The sequence below is a fragment of the Lissotriton helveticus genome, chromosome 1_1 (assembly GCF_964261635.1).
Source record: "Lissotriton helveticus chromosome 1_1, aLisHel1.1, whole genome shotgun sequence".
In the NCBI taxonomy this organism is placed as follows: domain Eukaryota; kingdom Metazoa; phylum Chordata; class Amphibia; order Caudata; family Salamandridae; genus Lissotriton; species Lissotriton helveticus.
Window position 1 is genome coordinate 1,389,951,774 of NC_136057.1, and position 15,244 is coordinate 1,389,967,017.

General features: G+C 48.1%; 1 protein-coding gene across 1 annotated transcript in view; it reads left to right on the forward strand.

Annotated features, from left to right (window-relative positions):
• The window catches only part of LOC144825350 (E3 ubiquitin-protein ligase TRIM39-like), an 85,692-nt gene extending 70,851 nt beyond the window's left edge, over positions 1 to 14,841 (forward strand). Inside the window, exon 6 of the mRNA XM_078684145.1 lies at positions 12,743 to 14,841. Coding sequence (XP_078540271.1) covers positions 12,743 to 13,254 — 512 coding nt within the window. The 3' untranslated portion in view covers positions 13,255 to 14,841. The remainder of the gene's footprint in view (positions 1 to 12,742) is intronic.
• Positions 14,842 to 15,244: the final 403 nt, after the last annotated feature.

Sequence of the window (15,244 nt, forward strand, 5' to 3'; positions counted from 1 at the left end):
ACTTTTCCAAAGGCGAATCCATTGCATTGTAAATGCTTGTTCCTTTGGGTGAGGGCTTGTTAAAGGAGGAATCGCTCCTCTTTGGCAGATGCATTGTTTATATTTTGCTTTAAGGCTTAGACCTCAAGTTTACATTTAACGAGGCATTCCTTTCCTATCTTGGACGATGCTTTTAGACCGTGGACTGCTTAATTATGGTAACTTCAAACCAGCGCACCTCACAGTTTAAACGTATTTATTTTCTGTGGCTGAGGTTGACTTTACATTGCAATTAGGAATTGTTTCCTGTTCCGGACAGTTGCTGGAGGCTGCTCTGTTCCTCCGTTGTTGCCTCTCATGCTCTCCAGTCCTGGCCATTGGAGGAGGGGGCGGGGTAGGCAGGGTAGAGCCGGGGCCGCTGCATCTCCTTTGCTCTCGATGACCCCAGGGGAGTAAAAGCAGCTCGTTCACAATAAATTTAAGAATAAATAGGCTCACTGGAATAAATCTTGCAACAATTTAAGACTCACTCAGTAACCAAGAATTACTCAGTGTATGTCCGCATTTGACACTTCTGGAAAGTTAGGGAAGGATTAGCAGAACGAGCTCCTTTCACCCACAGCAGTGAATGAAAGTCTGCGCATAAAAAGCAAGTTACATTACTACATTGTTTAAACAAAGAAGGTTTAAAACAATATTACACTTTGCCATGTGTATAATGTGAAGCATGATAATACAAAACCATATGCAATTTGAGATTTATTCTGGATTTATTTTGGATTTAATCAGACATCCACAAGCATCGGACATCCACAAGCGTCAGGCATCCAAAAGCATCAAGCATCCAAAAGCATCAAGCATCCACATGCATCAAACATCCACATGCAACAGACATCCACAAGCGTCTGGCATCCACAAGCGTCTGGCATCCACAAGCGTCTGGCATCCACAAGCGTCTGGCATCCACAAGCAACAGACATCAGACATCCAGAAGCATCAGACATCCAGAAGCATCAGACATCAGACATCCAGAAGCATCAGGCATCCGACATCAGACATCCAGAAGCATCAGACATCCAGAAGCATCAGACATCCACAAGCTTCAAGCATTCACAAACACTATGCGCTACCACAGCATCACTGAACGCCACCACAACATCACTCAGCGTCACCACAGCATCAATCTGTGCAACCATTCAACAGCTGGTTCAAATATGTCCTCTCAATGTTTCAAGCTTTATTACAAATGTCACAAAAAGATGTTAATATTTCACTTCTGTTCTTGTTTTTTTTACCTTCCTCTGACTTGTTTGGGCAGGAGTGAGGGTGAAAATGGCATGCTCTTTGATCTTAAGTGCCCCTCTTCCCCTAGGTACACCTGACACAGGCCCAATAACATTTTACTGGGGTTCCCTAGTCCTGATAACCATTGTGTGTATATGTGTTCTTTTAAAATGCAGGCTATGGTAGAGAGAGGTAATGATGTAAACCGTTGCCACAGTTTAATCCTCGCTAATTGCTGTCTTCCTCAAAAGAGAAAATACGTAAACCATTACAAACGTTCGTTTACAAATGCTTTAATTAGTAATGTGCTGAACACTCTAAAAACAAGCATTTGCAATTCAATAGGTCTCGCATTATTAAAGTTTGAGCTATTGGTGTTGCATTATTTAGCAATGCCAATAGCTCAAACTTTTTTTTCCTCCCACCCTTCCTCTGATGTCCGCCGCGCGTGGCCTCTCTGTCCTTCACAGCCCCTCTCTGTCCTTCACAGCCCCTCTCTGTCCTTCACAGCCCCTCTCTGTCCTTCACAGCCCCTCTCTGTCCTTCACAGCCCCTCTCTGTCCTTCACAGCCCCTCTCTGTCCTTCACAGCCCCTCTCTGTCCTTCACAGCCCCTCTCTGTCCTTCACAGCCCCTCTCTGTCCTTCACAGCCCCTCTCTGTCCTTCACAGCCCCTCTCTGTCCTTCACAGCCCCTCTCTGTCGTGGAATCTCATATTTGGGGACTACATCTTCAAAACAAGCCTGTTCATGTTGACACTTGCAATTAGAATCCTTTCTTTCTTTCCTTTCATCCTTATTTTCTTTCCATCCTTTCTTGCCTTCCTTTTCTTTCTTCCATTCATTCCTTCCTTCTTTTCCTCCCTCCCTTTCATCCCTTTCTTTCCTTCCTCACTTCTTCCTTCTTGCTTTCGTTATTTCTTTCTTCCCTTCCACGTTATCACTCAGCGCCACCCCTGCATCACTCGGCAGCACCACTCGGCAGCACCACTCGGCACCACCACAGCACCACTCGGCACCACCACAGCACCACCACAGCACCACTCGGCACCACCACAGCACCACTCGGCACCACCACAGCACCACTCGACAGCACCACTCGGCACCACCACAGCAGCACCACTCGGCACCACCACAGCAGCACCACTCGGCACCACCACAGCAGCACCACTCGGCACCACCACAGCAGCACCACTCGGCACCACCACCACAGCACCACTCGGCACCACCACAGCACCACTCGGCACCACCACAGCACCACTCGGCACCACCACAGCACCACTCGACAGCACCACTCAGCACCACCACAGCACCACTCAGCACCACCACAGCATCACTCAGCGCAACCCCAGGGTTCAAGGTATGTGGGCTGCTGAATTCATATCTATAGCATAGATCGCCGCCTAGTGTTGGGTCCGGATGATTGCACATTGTTGTCCTGGAAGAGTCTTCGAAGTATCACGAGATAGGTGGCTCCTCCCCTGGACTACAGTGCGCATGGGCATCGGCTTCATCCTTGGATTGTTTTTTTCCGCCATTGGGTTCGGATGTGATTTCGTTAACTCCGGTTCGGAATCGATCAAAACAAACTTTTTTCAGGCCAAAAGGCCTTCTTCGAACCGTCGGTATTGTTTGCGTTCGGTGTCCGACTTACTCCAACTCTTCGAGTCGGATATCCCGGGAGTCGTGTGACTCTTCGGGGATCGAGGCCCAGTCGACGCAGCAAGACTTTCGACGGCATGGAGCGGAGTCCGTTCAAGCACTGTCCCGTGTGTGGATCCAAGTACCCACACATCGACGTCCACCCGGTCTGCAACAGATGCCTGTCGCCGGACCACGACGAGGCCAACTGTATGGCCTGTTCCAGGTTTTGTTCGAAGAAAACCATCAAGCTTCGGCGCGCGGCGCGCCATGAGGCCCGGCGATCGGCTCCGGCACCAGTGGACATCTTCCTCCACGAAGAAACGGACGAGCAGCAACTTCAAGTTTCACCTCCATCGGTGGTCGTCGAGTCCGACTACGAAGCGGACGCAGAAGGCCAAGACGTGGAGGAAGTCGTCGACGAGGTAGGGGACGACGAGGAGGCCTACGGGGCCATGGAAGATAGCTCGGAGGAAGAGCTATACCCCGTTCGTACTTTTACTAAGGCTCAGGTCGAGGGATCGCCACATGGCCTTCCCCGAGACCTTACACCAAAATCCACGGCCCCGCCTTCCGGCCCGGCTACGGACGCTTTAGCGAAGCCGCCATTGTCTAAATCGAAACTGAAACCAACGGTGTCGACTAAGACAAAGATGGCCGAGATGCCATCGAAACCGAAGACGTCTGCTCCCCCATCGACGCTGTCTTCGGAGGCCTCGAAGCCAAAGAAAGATGTTGCCCCATCAACGGCGCCAAAAGTGGTCAAGGAGCCCAGCTCACGAAAGTCCGTCGAATCGGTGTCGCGCAAGGCAGTCGACCCGAAGCCCAGGAAGGCAGTCGAGGCCGCTCAGGACAAGGCCGTCGAGCCGAAAGCCAAGAGGCCTGTCGACACTAAGGCTACCAAGGGCGCGGAGCCGAAGTCTGGGACACCGACGCCAAAGGTCAAGGCTGCCGATCCGAAGCCGTCGGCGGCCGTGGTCAAAGATCGCAGCGCACCAGTGAAGGATGCTCCTGCGCCTCGATCAGAGAAACAGAAGGCGTCGACGCTCGGGTCTTCCCCTGGAGGCAGACCGAGGCCATCGGTCGGGTCGACGAAACCATCCGCTTCCTTTACGAAGCAGGTCTCGGACTCCCTCAAACGACTTAAGAACAAGGCTTCTGCGTCGGAACCGAAGACACCTTCCGCAACGAAGCAAGCGGTCCAAACGCCACAGGCTTCGACGCCGATCCTCTTCACGTTACCACCTAAGGTGGCGCCGAAGGCCTTTGCTCCACGGTCGGTGACCACGGACTCGGTGGTGTCGAAGACGACTCCCTCGGCTGGGGGTTTGAAGCATCGACCACACTCTTTGTCAGAGCAGTCAGAGCAGTTTATCGATGCCGACACCGGGAAGCTGACGCTTTACAAGAGGAAGATTACGGCATCACAGCCCTTGGAGTCATTTAAGATTCCTCTAAAGCGCAAAAAACATGCAGAGGACACACCTGTCTTAGTTGAGCCGATGGTGCCACAGACTCTAAGGGGTGCAACACCCTCACCCACCTATTCGGATGCGGAGGAGCAGGATGAGGAGTACAATTTTCCTACCTGATGAGCAACAGGACTCGTGGGTGGAGGCAGGTGATCAAGGGGATCAGCAGGCATCCCTTGACCCTCAGGTGTTCAACATCAAGACGTCTCCCACTGAGGATTCAACAGCATTTCATGCTTTGATTGAGAGGGCAGCTAAGAACCATGATGTTGATATGCATGCTGACCCTGTGGAGGCTGACTTCCTTTTTGACACTTTCTCCACTGCTGAAAAAACTGTGAAAACTCTTCCCATGCTGAAATGGTCCTCAGGCATGCTGCGGACATTTTTAAGGAGCCCACAAGGTCAAGGGTTGTTAACGCTCGGATTGAGAAGAAATACAGACCGGCACCTGGCGATCCAACATACATATGGGGCCAGTTGCCGTTGGACTCTTTGGTGGTCTCTAATGCTCGCAAACGGGCGAACTCTCAAACCACGGGTGAAGCTCCTCCCCCAGACAAAGAGTCAAAAGTGCTGGATGCATCAGGGAAGAGAGTAGCAGCTCAGGCAGCCAACATCTGGCGTATCTCAAACACGCAGGCACTATTAGCCAGATACGACAGGGCACACTATGACACCCTAGAGACCCTGTTGCAACACCTGCCAGAACAGTTCAAGGGGGGAGCTGAGATGCTTGTCCAAGAGGGAAAGCTCATTTCCAATGCTGCTATAAAGTGTGCACTAGACGTTGCTGATACAGCAGCAAGGGCAATCAACACTAGCGTGATGTTGAGGTGTCAGGCTTGGCTCCGAATTTCCGGGTTCAAGCCTGAGATGCAGACTACCATCCTCAACCAGCCGGTGAACCCAGACAGGTTATTTGGTCCAGAGGTAGATACCACCCTGGAAAAGATTAAAAAAGATACTGAGACTGCCAAGTCCATTGGGGTTCTCCAGTCCCAGCAGTTTCGAGGGAACACTTTTCGTCGCTCAGGCAATCGAGGTGTTACCAGAGGCCAGATGTCACAGCAGACGCAGTTCAACAAAGGTGGGGCGCAATCATCGTACCCCAAGCAGAGTAGAGGAGGATACCGGGGAAACCGCTCCAAGGGCAGAGGCAGAGGCAACAACAGTTCCCGTTCCTCTGCCACCAACAAACAGTGACTCCCTGTCACTGCCCCCCGACCATCCAACACCTGTCGGGGGGGGGGGGGGGTGGAAGACTCCAGCGGTTCCTGTCAGTGTGGAAGTCCATCACCACAGACAGGTGGGTCAGGCAACTTATCCAGTTCGGCTATTGTTTAGAGCTAACAGCCACTCCACCCAACATGCCCCCAAAACATCGTCCTATGTCACAAGAGCATTTGCACTTATTGCAGCAGGAGGTTCTTGCCATGCTGCAAAAAGGAGCGATAGAGCTTGTGCCAGTGGAAGAAGAAAACACAGGAGTATATTCCCTGTACTTCTTAATCCCGAAAAAGGACGGGTCACTCAGACCGATTCTGGACCTACGGCCCCTGAACCTGTACATTCTCTCAGAACACTTCCACATGCTAACACTGCAACAGGTTCTTCCATTGCTAAACCAGGGAGACTTCCTCGCAACCTTAGACCTCAAGGATGCTTACTTTCACATCCCACTCCACCCCTCCCACAGAAAATACCTCAGGTTCACCATCCAAAACAGGCATTACCAATTCAAGGTCCTTCCTTTCGGGGTGACCACAGCCCCCAGAGTGTTCACGAAATGTCTGGCGACAGTGGCGGCGCACCTCAGGAGACAGAACGTCCATGTCTACCCTTACCTGGACGACTGGCTTGTTCAAGCAAAGTCAGCCCAGCAGTGCGCGGCCGACATGTCCCACACCATTCACCTTCTTCAGTCTGGGGTTTTCACTAAACTATCCGAAGTCGCACCTCCAGCCAGCCCATGTGCGGCAGTATTTGGGTGCGACGATAGACACATTGGCGGTACGGCTCAGCCAAACCCAGTGAGGATAGGCAACATCCAGTCGCTAATCCTAAAGTTCAGACCACAACACTCACTTCATGCGAGAGTGTTCATGCAGTTGATAGGCATGATGGCCTCCTGCATCTTCATAGTCCCGCACGCGAGACTGCATATGCGTCCGCTTCAAGAGTGCTTGGCACGTCAGTGGAATCAGGCTCAAGGGCAATTGAAAGACCTAGTGTTGGTGACCGGTCGGGCATACAACTCTCTGCATTAGTGGAATCCACACAACCTTTGCAAGGGCCGACCGTTTCAAGAGCCTGTGCCACAGATTATCCTGACGACGGACGCATCTCTCCAGGGGTGGGGAGCTCATGTGCTCCACTACACGGTGCAGGGACTATGGACGACGCAGCAAAAGAAGATGCACATCAACTACCTAGAACTGATGGCAATCTTCATGGCACTCAAGTCATTCAAAGTACATCTGTGCAACAAAGTCGTGTTGATCCGGACGGACAACATGACGGCCATGTACTACATCCAAAAGCAGGGAGGTACACACTCTCCACAGTTGTCTCATCTGGCTCCGAGCATGTCGAAGTGGGCCATTCAGAGGAACAGCTTCCTCATGGCGGAACACCTCCCGGGCAAAGACCATCAGATGGCGGATCTGCTCAGCAGGTACAGCCACCAGATGCACGAGTGGGAGTTACATCCATCAGTACTCCGCCCGTACTTCCAGCAGTGGGGTCATCCAGAGATAGACCTGTTTGCCACAAGGGAAAACGCAAAATGGCAAAGCTTTGCCGCCAGGTTCCCTCACCCACAGTCTCAGGACAATGCGATCTGGATGAACTGGTCAGGCAGATTTGCGTACGCTTTTCCACCAGCACCTCCCATCCCGCTGGTGGCAAGAAAGCTCAAGCAACACTCGATGACGCTCATCCTGGTTGCTCCAACGTGGGCACGCCAACCATGGTACACCACGTTTCTAGAACTCTCCGTGGTGCCGTCAAAGGCTGCGCCTCACACCCAGGCTCTTGACGCAGAACCATGGCGACATTCAGCATCCAGATCCGCAACAGCTCAATCTGGCGATCTGGCTCCTGAGGTCTTAGAGTTTGGCTACCTTAATCTGCCTCCTGAATGCATGGACATCATCCGGGAGGCAAGAAAGCCCACTACCCGAGCTTGCTATGCAGCAAAATGGAAGCGGTTTATCATTTACTGTACTGAACACAATATCAACCCGCTAGATGCATCCATTCCTAATATCATTGCATTTGTAAAGATGTAACAAATAGCAGATCTAGCATATGCTTCCATTAGGATACACTTATCCGCCATAGCGGCTTATCTCCAAAACAGGCAGCATCTCTGTTTTCAGAGTGCCGGCCATTAAAGCCTTCCTGGAAGGGCTGAAATGCGTCATCCCTCCCAGGACCCCGCCAGCTCCTGTGTGGAACCTCAACGTGGTCCTCACCAGGTTGATGGGCCCACCTTTTGAGCCTCTCCATTCCTGTGAGATTCAATTCTTAACATGGAAAGTAGCTTTTCTCATTGCCATTACTTCTCTACGGCGTGTTAGTGAGCTGCAGGCGCTCACTGTACAAGAGCCATTTATTCAAATTCATTCCAACAGGGTAGTGCTGCGCACTAACCCTAAGTTTCTTCCGAAGGTGGTGTCGCAGTATCATGTTAATCAAACCATCGAACTGCCCGCATTCTTTCCAAACCCTGAAACAGTAGTCGAAAGAATGCTCCACACACTTGATGTCAAAAGAGCTTTAATGTACTACATTGACAGAACAAAATATTTCAGAAAGACACAACAGCTCTTTGTTGCCTTCTCAGTCCAGCACAAAGGCAACCCCATCTCCAAAGCAGGAATAGCCAGGTGGATCGTTAAGTGCATTCAGATTTGCTATCACAAAGCTAAGCGCACTTTAACGGTCCCCCCCAGGGCCCACTCCACACGCAAGTTGGGGGCCTCCATGGCGTTCCTAGGCAATATTCCTTTGGAAGACATTTGTAGAGCCGCCACATGGTCTACACCACATACGTTCACTAAACATTACTGTGTAGATGTGCATTCCAAACAGCAGGCAGCTGTAGGACAGGCTGTTCTTAGAACACTTTTTCAAACTTCTGCAACTGGCACGGGCAGCCGCCGTTAGTGGAGGGACTGCTATGTATTCTATGCTATAGATATGAATTCAGCAGCCCACATGCCTCGAACTGAATATGCTACTTACCAGTATGCATCTGTTCTTGGCATGTAGGGCTGCTGACATTCATATCGCCCGCCCTCCTCCCCGGCGCCCGTAGCGGTTGCAGACGACTTCTTCTTACACTTACTCTTAGGCATGGTCATCGTTTACACTATTGCACTCCATCTTTGCCACAATGGCTAAAAACAATCTATGGATGGAGCCGATGCCCATACGCACTGTAGTCCAGGGGAGGAGCCACCTATCTTGTGATACTTCGAAGACTCTTCCAGGACAACAATGTGCAATCATCCGGACCCAACACTAGGCGGCGATCTATGCTATGTCAGCAGCCCTACATGCCAAGAACAGATGCATACTGGTAAGTAGCACATTCATTATAGGTGTCACATTTGCGAAAGTTATAACTATTGGCATTGTAAATGACAAAGCTATTAATTTTGCTAATTTAAAAACCAACACATGTTAAAAATGTAATTTACAAGACTAATAGCTCAAACTTTCCTAATGCGAGACCTATTACATTGCAAATGCTTGTATCAATTTGGGATTGCTCATAAAAGATTGAATATTGGAAGCAATAGGCACACATGAATGCTGTAATCAGCAGTTGTTCTACAGACTCTACCTATAACAATATGACCTTAATGAAGATTCCCTTTTAAACGGTATAATATAAATTGAACTAGGCCAACTATGAAAATGGGGTTTTGGCTATGTGCAACATCACATATGATCATGATCACTGCATTTATGACTTATTAATCATGATTAATTTAACTTGCCTCAAGATTCACTTTTTTATTGCGTCCATTGTGTTTTACATTTCATGATTATTTTAACTTTTGTTTGGACTTATGTTTCTGTCTCATCCACTACTGTTGTCCTTTCGCCAAACTAATACTTATTTTTTTATTAATGGTACATTTTCCTATCTTCTAGTGAATTTAATACTCTTGGTTATTTGTTAAGCCCTGATGATTGACTCAGTTGTGTTTGCCGCCAAACGTGTTCGTTTAGGCATATGGCTTGTGATTTAACTTGTCTGAAGCTTAATTCCATGAATTGATATAACAATCAATATAAATCTGCCTATACATGTGTGTTATAGTGTGAAATCATCCTAAGTCCATTGATTATATCTTCCACCTGGACTTTCTCCAATAATCAATCATAATATACAGCCCAATTAAATTCTGGTTTTGGAAGATTTCTTGTCAAATATGCTATATATGTTTTTTCTGCCTCCAACATGTCTTTCGTCTAATGGGTGTGAAACACAATGCATTCCTCAGGGGTCTTATAACTGGCGATTTTGCAGTGCTATTTAAAAAGTAAAAAATTGATGTGATCTCAATTTAAGAACTCCAATACACTTTTATGTAGGGATACCACTTCAAGTACATAGCATAATTGCCACATATATGCATATATATCACCAACTCTGAGGCCACGCAGGGAGCCTGAACCTTGGCAGGGCGGTCAGTGCTTCTGGTGCGAGGCTTCCAGATTTAAATACCAACAATCTTCCTTTACCTTCAAAAGAAGCGCACTGACACTGGTAATGTTGCTTCTAAATTCCTTTTATTCATGGAACGACACGGAGGCAAAGAGGTTCACTGTTCCCAACGTTTCCGCTCACCAGAGCCTTGATCACGGGAGGCAGTCTCTGACATTTGAATTGCCCACGTGATTCACCTTTTAAACACGCAGGCCGTATTCTTTTGCAGAGTGCGCAAAGGAAAACTTTCACAACTTCAATTTCACGCAGAAGCACTGACCGCCCTGCCAAGGTTCAGGCTCCCTGCGTGGCCTCAGAGTTGGTGATTTGATGTTTGAAGCCTGACCTGCTTGCCCCTTGAGATTCTCGGAGTGTGGAAAGTAAGGGAGCAGAAGGAATTATTTCCAGGACTGCAGGTTTTTGTTGCTTTTAAATGAGAAAGTGGAAATGTGAAAAACGGACTGTGCTTAATGGGACACATTATTTAATTTTGTGCAAAGGAAAAGACTAATATGGAACAAGCATGCAGATTACTCCAATAAGGACTTTGTCTAAAAGCAGCACTCTGCGTGAAATTGAAGTTGTGAAAGTTTTCCTTTGCGCACTCTGCAAAAGAATACGGCCTGCGTGTTTAAAAGGTGAATCACGTGGGCAATTCAAATGTCAGAGAGACTGCCTCCCGTGATCAAGGCTCTGGTGAGCGGAAACGTTGGGAACAGTGAACCTCTTTGCCTCCGTGTCGTTCCATGAATAAAAGGAATTTAGAAGCAACATTACCAGTGTCAGTGCGCTTCTTTTGAAGGTAAAGGAAGATTGCTGGTATATATATGTGTGTGTGTGTCATATATACAAAGAGGGAGATGGGTTAGCCCTGTGCTGTCTGCATCTGAGGAAGGCGGAAACACGCCGAAATGCATAATGCCCATCAGCTGTGAATAAAGTGGTTTCCCTGGAACTCCCCGCTGTGCCTCTTGATTGCTTGCCAAAGAAGCGGTCCTGTGTGATATTTTGCGCGTGTTGCCGGCAAACGCGCTAAAGAGGACCCGTCCAGCAAAGTGGCTTGAGGCTTTGTCGGCATCGTGGCAGAAGGCATCCAAGGAATTGGAATCCTCAGGCCCGCCTCAAAATCGGTTCAGGCGAGTGGCTGCTGTCAGACGACAGTCCATTACTTCATGGGAAATCGTCATCACTGTATCGATGATTCACGGCCCTGACTGTATTGGAAATTGGGGCTTGGACGTAGGAGACCCGGGGAAGCCAACGGACACAGGAATTACAGGGTTCCCCAAAGCATTAACCCCCTTCTTTGGCTTGGCACATCAGCGTTCACGAGAACCAAGATACGTCCCGCCAGTGGTACTTACCACAGTGTTGCATGCTGGTCATTGAAGCCTACAGCTCAGGACTGCAGAGCTAACAACCAGGTGGGACTAGTCTTATTTCCACCAATTGGAATGCCGCAGAACAACTACAAAGAGGGAGGTGGGTTAGCCCTGTGCTGTCGGCATCTGAGGAAGGCGGAAACACGCCGAAATGCATAACGCCCATCAGCTGTGATAAAGTGGTTTCCCTGGAACTCTCCGCTGTGTCCTCTTGATTGCTTGCCAGAGAAGCGGTCCTGTGTGTGTGTGATTTATATCACACACACACACACACACCTCTTGTTTGGTAGATGGAAATGACAGCAATTGAGCAGGTGGATTATGTTTTCTATAAAAGCAGGCTGTATTAGCAGGCGGAAATATAAGTCTGTACAATTCATATTGTGTGCCTTTGATCAGTGAGCTGTCTAACATCATGTGCATTTTGGTGTAGTGTTGTCTAGGGCAGCATGTTGCCTCATTCAAAGTGATATCAAGAATAGGGTGTTATTTAGTGCAGCACACTGTCTGCTATAGCATGCTAGCTGGAGCAGTGGTTTGAAGAGTAAAGCATGCTTTCTACTACAGTATGAGTTCTACCATAGAGTGTTATGCAGTGCTGTGCAGTTTAGTACAGTTGGCTGCCTTGAGCCGCATGTTATGAAGTGTAGTCAAGTACTTGTTTATCCAGGCCAGTGTGCTATCTAGTAATGTGTGGTCTCTATTGCAGCATGCTGTCTAGGACAACCTAGTACTGTGTGCGTTCTCTCTCTGCATGCTGTTTAGTAAAGTCTATGGTCCAAGGTAGAATGTAGCTTAGTGCCGCATGCTACTTAATACAGAGTACTGCATGCTACTTAAAACCGGTTGCTGAAACCTGCAACGTGGTGTCTATAGTAGTATACCGTCTACTACGCGGTGCCTTCCAGTCCAGTTGACAGTCTAAATACCGGAAATTTAAATGAATAATTATATACAGCTTTTTTTTATATGTACGCATGAAATAACTTATTATTGATCTCTTCTCAATAGGGATGGTGAAGGTCTAGATCTGTATATTAAAACTCTATTGTTTTGGACTGTTTGGACTCCTTACGATTTCCTCTCTACAGTGATGGTGTCTCTTGGCCTGTGTGCATTACGTCTCAATGTGTTTGGACTATATGTCTTAACGCTCATTGTTCTCTCTCTTTCTGCAGTGATGGTAAAGGACTATGTGCATTATATCTGCAAGGGCTTACACTACTGTATTAACACTATGTGGTCTCTCTTTCTGCAGTGATGGTGACTCTGGATCCGGGCACAGCGCATCCTCGGCTCCTCCTGTTTGAGGGGCAGCGGCGTGCAAGAGAAAAAGGAGCAGCCCAGCGCCTTGCGGAGAACCCCAAAAGATTCACCTTCTGGTCCTGTGTACTGGGGAGCGAGGGTTTCACCTCAGGCAGGCATTACTGGGAGGTGCAGCTCCTGCAAGAGGGGCTACAGTGGCATGTAGGAGTCGCAGCGGAGTCTGTAAACAGGAAGGGGTATTTCATAAGGTCACCCGAGACCGGAATCTGGGCCGTGCAAAGGTGGAAAGATCAGTACCTCGCACTCACCTCGCCTGTGACCTATCTGTCTGTACGCGAAAAGCCCAGAAAGTTGGGGGTGTATTTGGACTATGAAGGGAGGTGCCTGTCCCTGTACAATGCTGATTCCAAGGAGCTGCTCTACACCTTCCACGAGGCCCCGTTCGCACGCAAGCTTTTTCCATACTTTGGACTCTGGGGAGGGGCAGAGCTGAGGCTGGTGTAGGAGCTGCCATCTGTTTCTCCACTGTGAGGCTGTAAGGAGATGGAAGAGATGATACCGGGCTCTGATCTTCCCTGTCACCTCTATCCCTGGTTCTGAAGCTGCTACATGGGGGATAATGCTCTATGTACAGTGTAGATTATATAGAACCTCTGCACTTTAACCAGGCCGTATCCCATATAGCGCTTCGAGTCTTTGTTTTTCTGGAGAGGAACAGGGGTGAGGCTCGTGTACGAGCAGAGGCTTCCATGTTCTTTTATGTAGCTGAACCTTGACACGTGACTGACCTTCCTGTGCTTCCATCTTCCAAGTCATTTGCTATCAACCGGTTCCCTCGAGTCAGGTGCCCAGACTGAAATACATAGTTGCTGCATAGACTGCCTCTCCTAGTCGTGGTACTCTGCCCAACCAGCATGCTGCCCTGGTTCCTGGGTTGCACCCATGTGTTCCCCTTCTGCTGGGAACCACCCAACATTGACGACTAGATCATATGATGCTCAAGCCTAACCAAACCCCTATTTGGCAAGAGGCTGGAATTATGATTATTGTGGACTTTAGGGCTTTTAACAGTAAAGACTGCTTCCAGCCCATCTAACATTTTTTAGGCCTCAACTGTTTGAATTTAACCAGGGAAACAGTGTGGTAATTACTGGGATATGTGCAAATTTGATGCAGGAAGCACCAACATCCACTTTATTCGCCATTGCTCAGGGAAAACCCGAATAAGCTCTTTTTATTGCAACCATTAAATTCCGATCCCCATGGTGTCAGATTTTACCAAGTGTATTAAAGAATTAACACATCACCCGCCCTTTTACCCATTCTGGGCCTCACGCAATCAGGCGCCAAGATGCATGCTGCTTGATTTGCATACACCCCTTAAGTCTGGTCTGCAGACAGTATGGTGCAGTACCACAGACATCACCACACACCAACCAAGGTGAGCAGAACTAAACTGCTAAAGTTTGATGGCCTCTCTGAATCTATTGTGCAGTCTAGGCACCCACACCTGTATGCGTTTCTTGAGCCATAATGACAAACCCACCAGTAAAACCTGCTTGGTGGAAATGTTTCAACTGTAGAGTTTTCACATTTGTTAAACTTTTGAACCTACTACTGAATAAAAGTCTAATTCTTTAAAAACAAAAAAATATGCTGATTGGACATTATAGTTATTGAGTGATTTTCACTGTGGTACTCGTATCTGATTTTTCTTTTCTTTTTTTGGGCGTACTTTCCTAGAGTAAACCTTGCCTGCTGATCTTTGCTACAGCAGAAATAAAAAACCCAAAAAGGACAGATTTGCTAACTTGGTTAGTTTACACCAGTGTTTGGTTGCTGGGTTTTTTACAGACAGCAAGTAGCCGCTGAGTAGGTTAGGTTGTGCAGAAATGTTCTGACAAATACTGAGCCCAAACAATTGCTTAATTTGACCCCGTGGTTTCCGGTGCTCGGCACCGTCACTTAATTGTCAACACTGGCACTTATGATAGTCTGTCACGCAGTGGCGCTGTAAGTCAAATTTAGAGATGAGAACAACAGCGGTTTATTTATTCAGTACGTAATAAAAAATTAGCATTTGTAATGCAATAGGTCTCGCATTTCTTTTAGAGTTGGGGCTATTGGCGTTTGTAATGGAAATGTGTTTTACTTATGTAAGAGGGTGCGAAAGTTATAAAAAGGGAGAGCAAGATGGTATACAGGGATAGTTATTTGTGTATATAAGCGAGAGGTAGAGTGAAGAGAGCGAGAAAATTAGATAGCGAGTGAAAGAGAGTTAGAGAAAGCTAGAGTTACAAGCGGGCCGCAGGGGACACTTGTAAAAAGCATTGTCAGGGATAAGCTGCTCCCTACGCTGATAATATTCTGGTGTCACCCTGTGTTGTCATATTCTGTAAACCTACTATAGAGATGCAAAACAAAATGCTGAATCATGTATGCTGACATGTACCTACAAAGTCACAAGTGAGTCACAAATGTAATTAGTAAATAT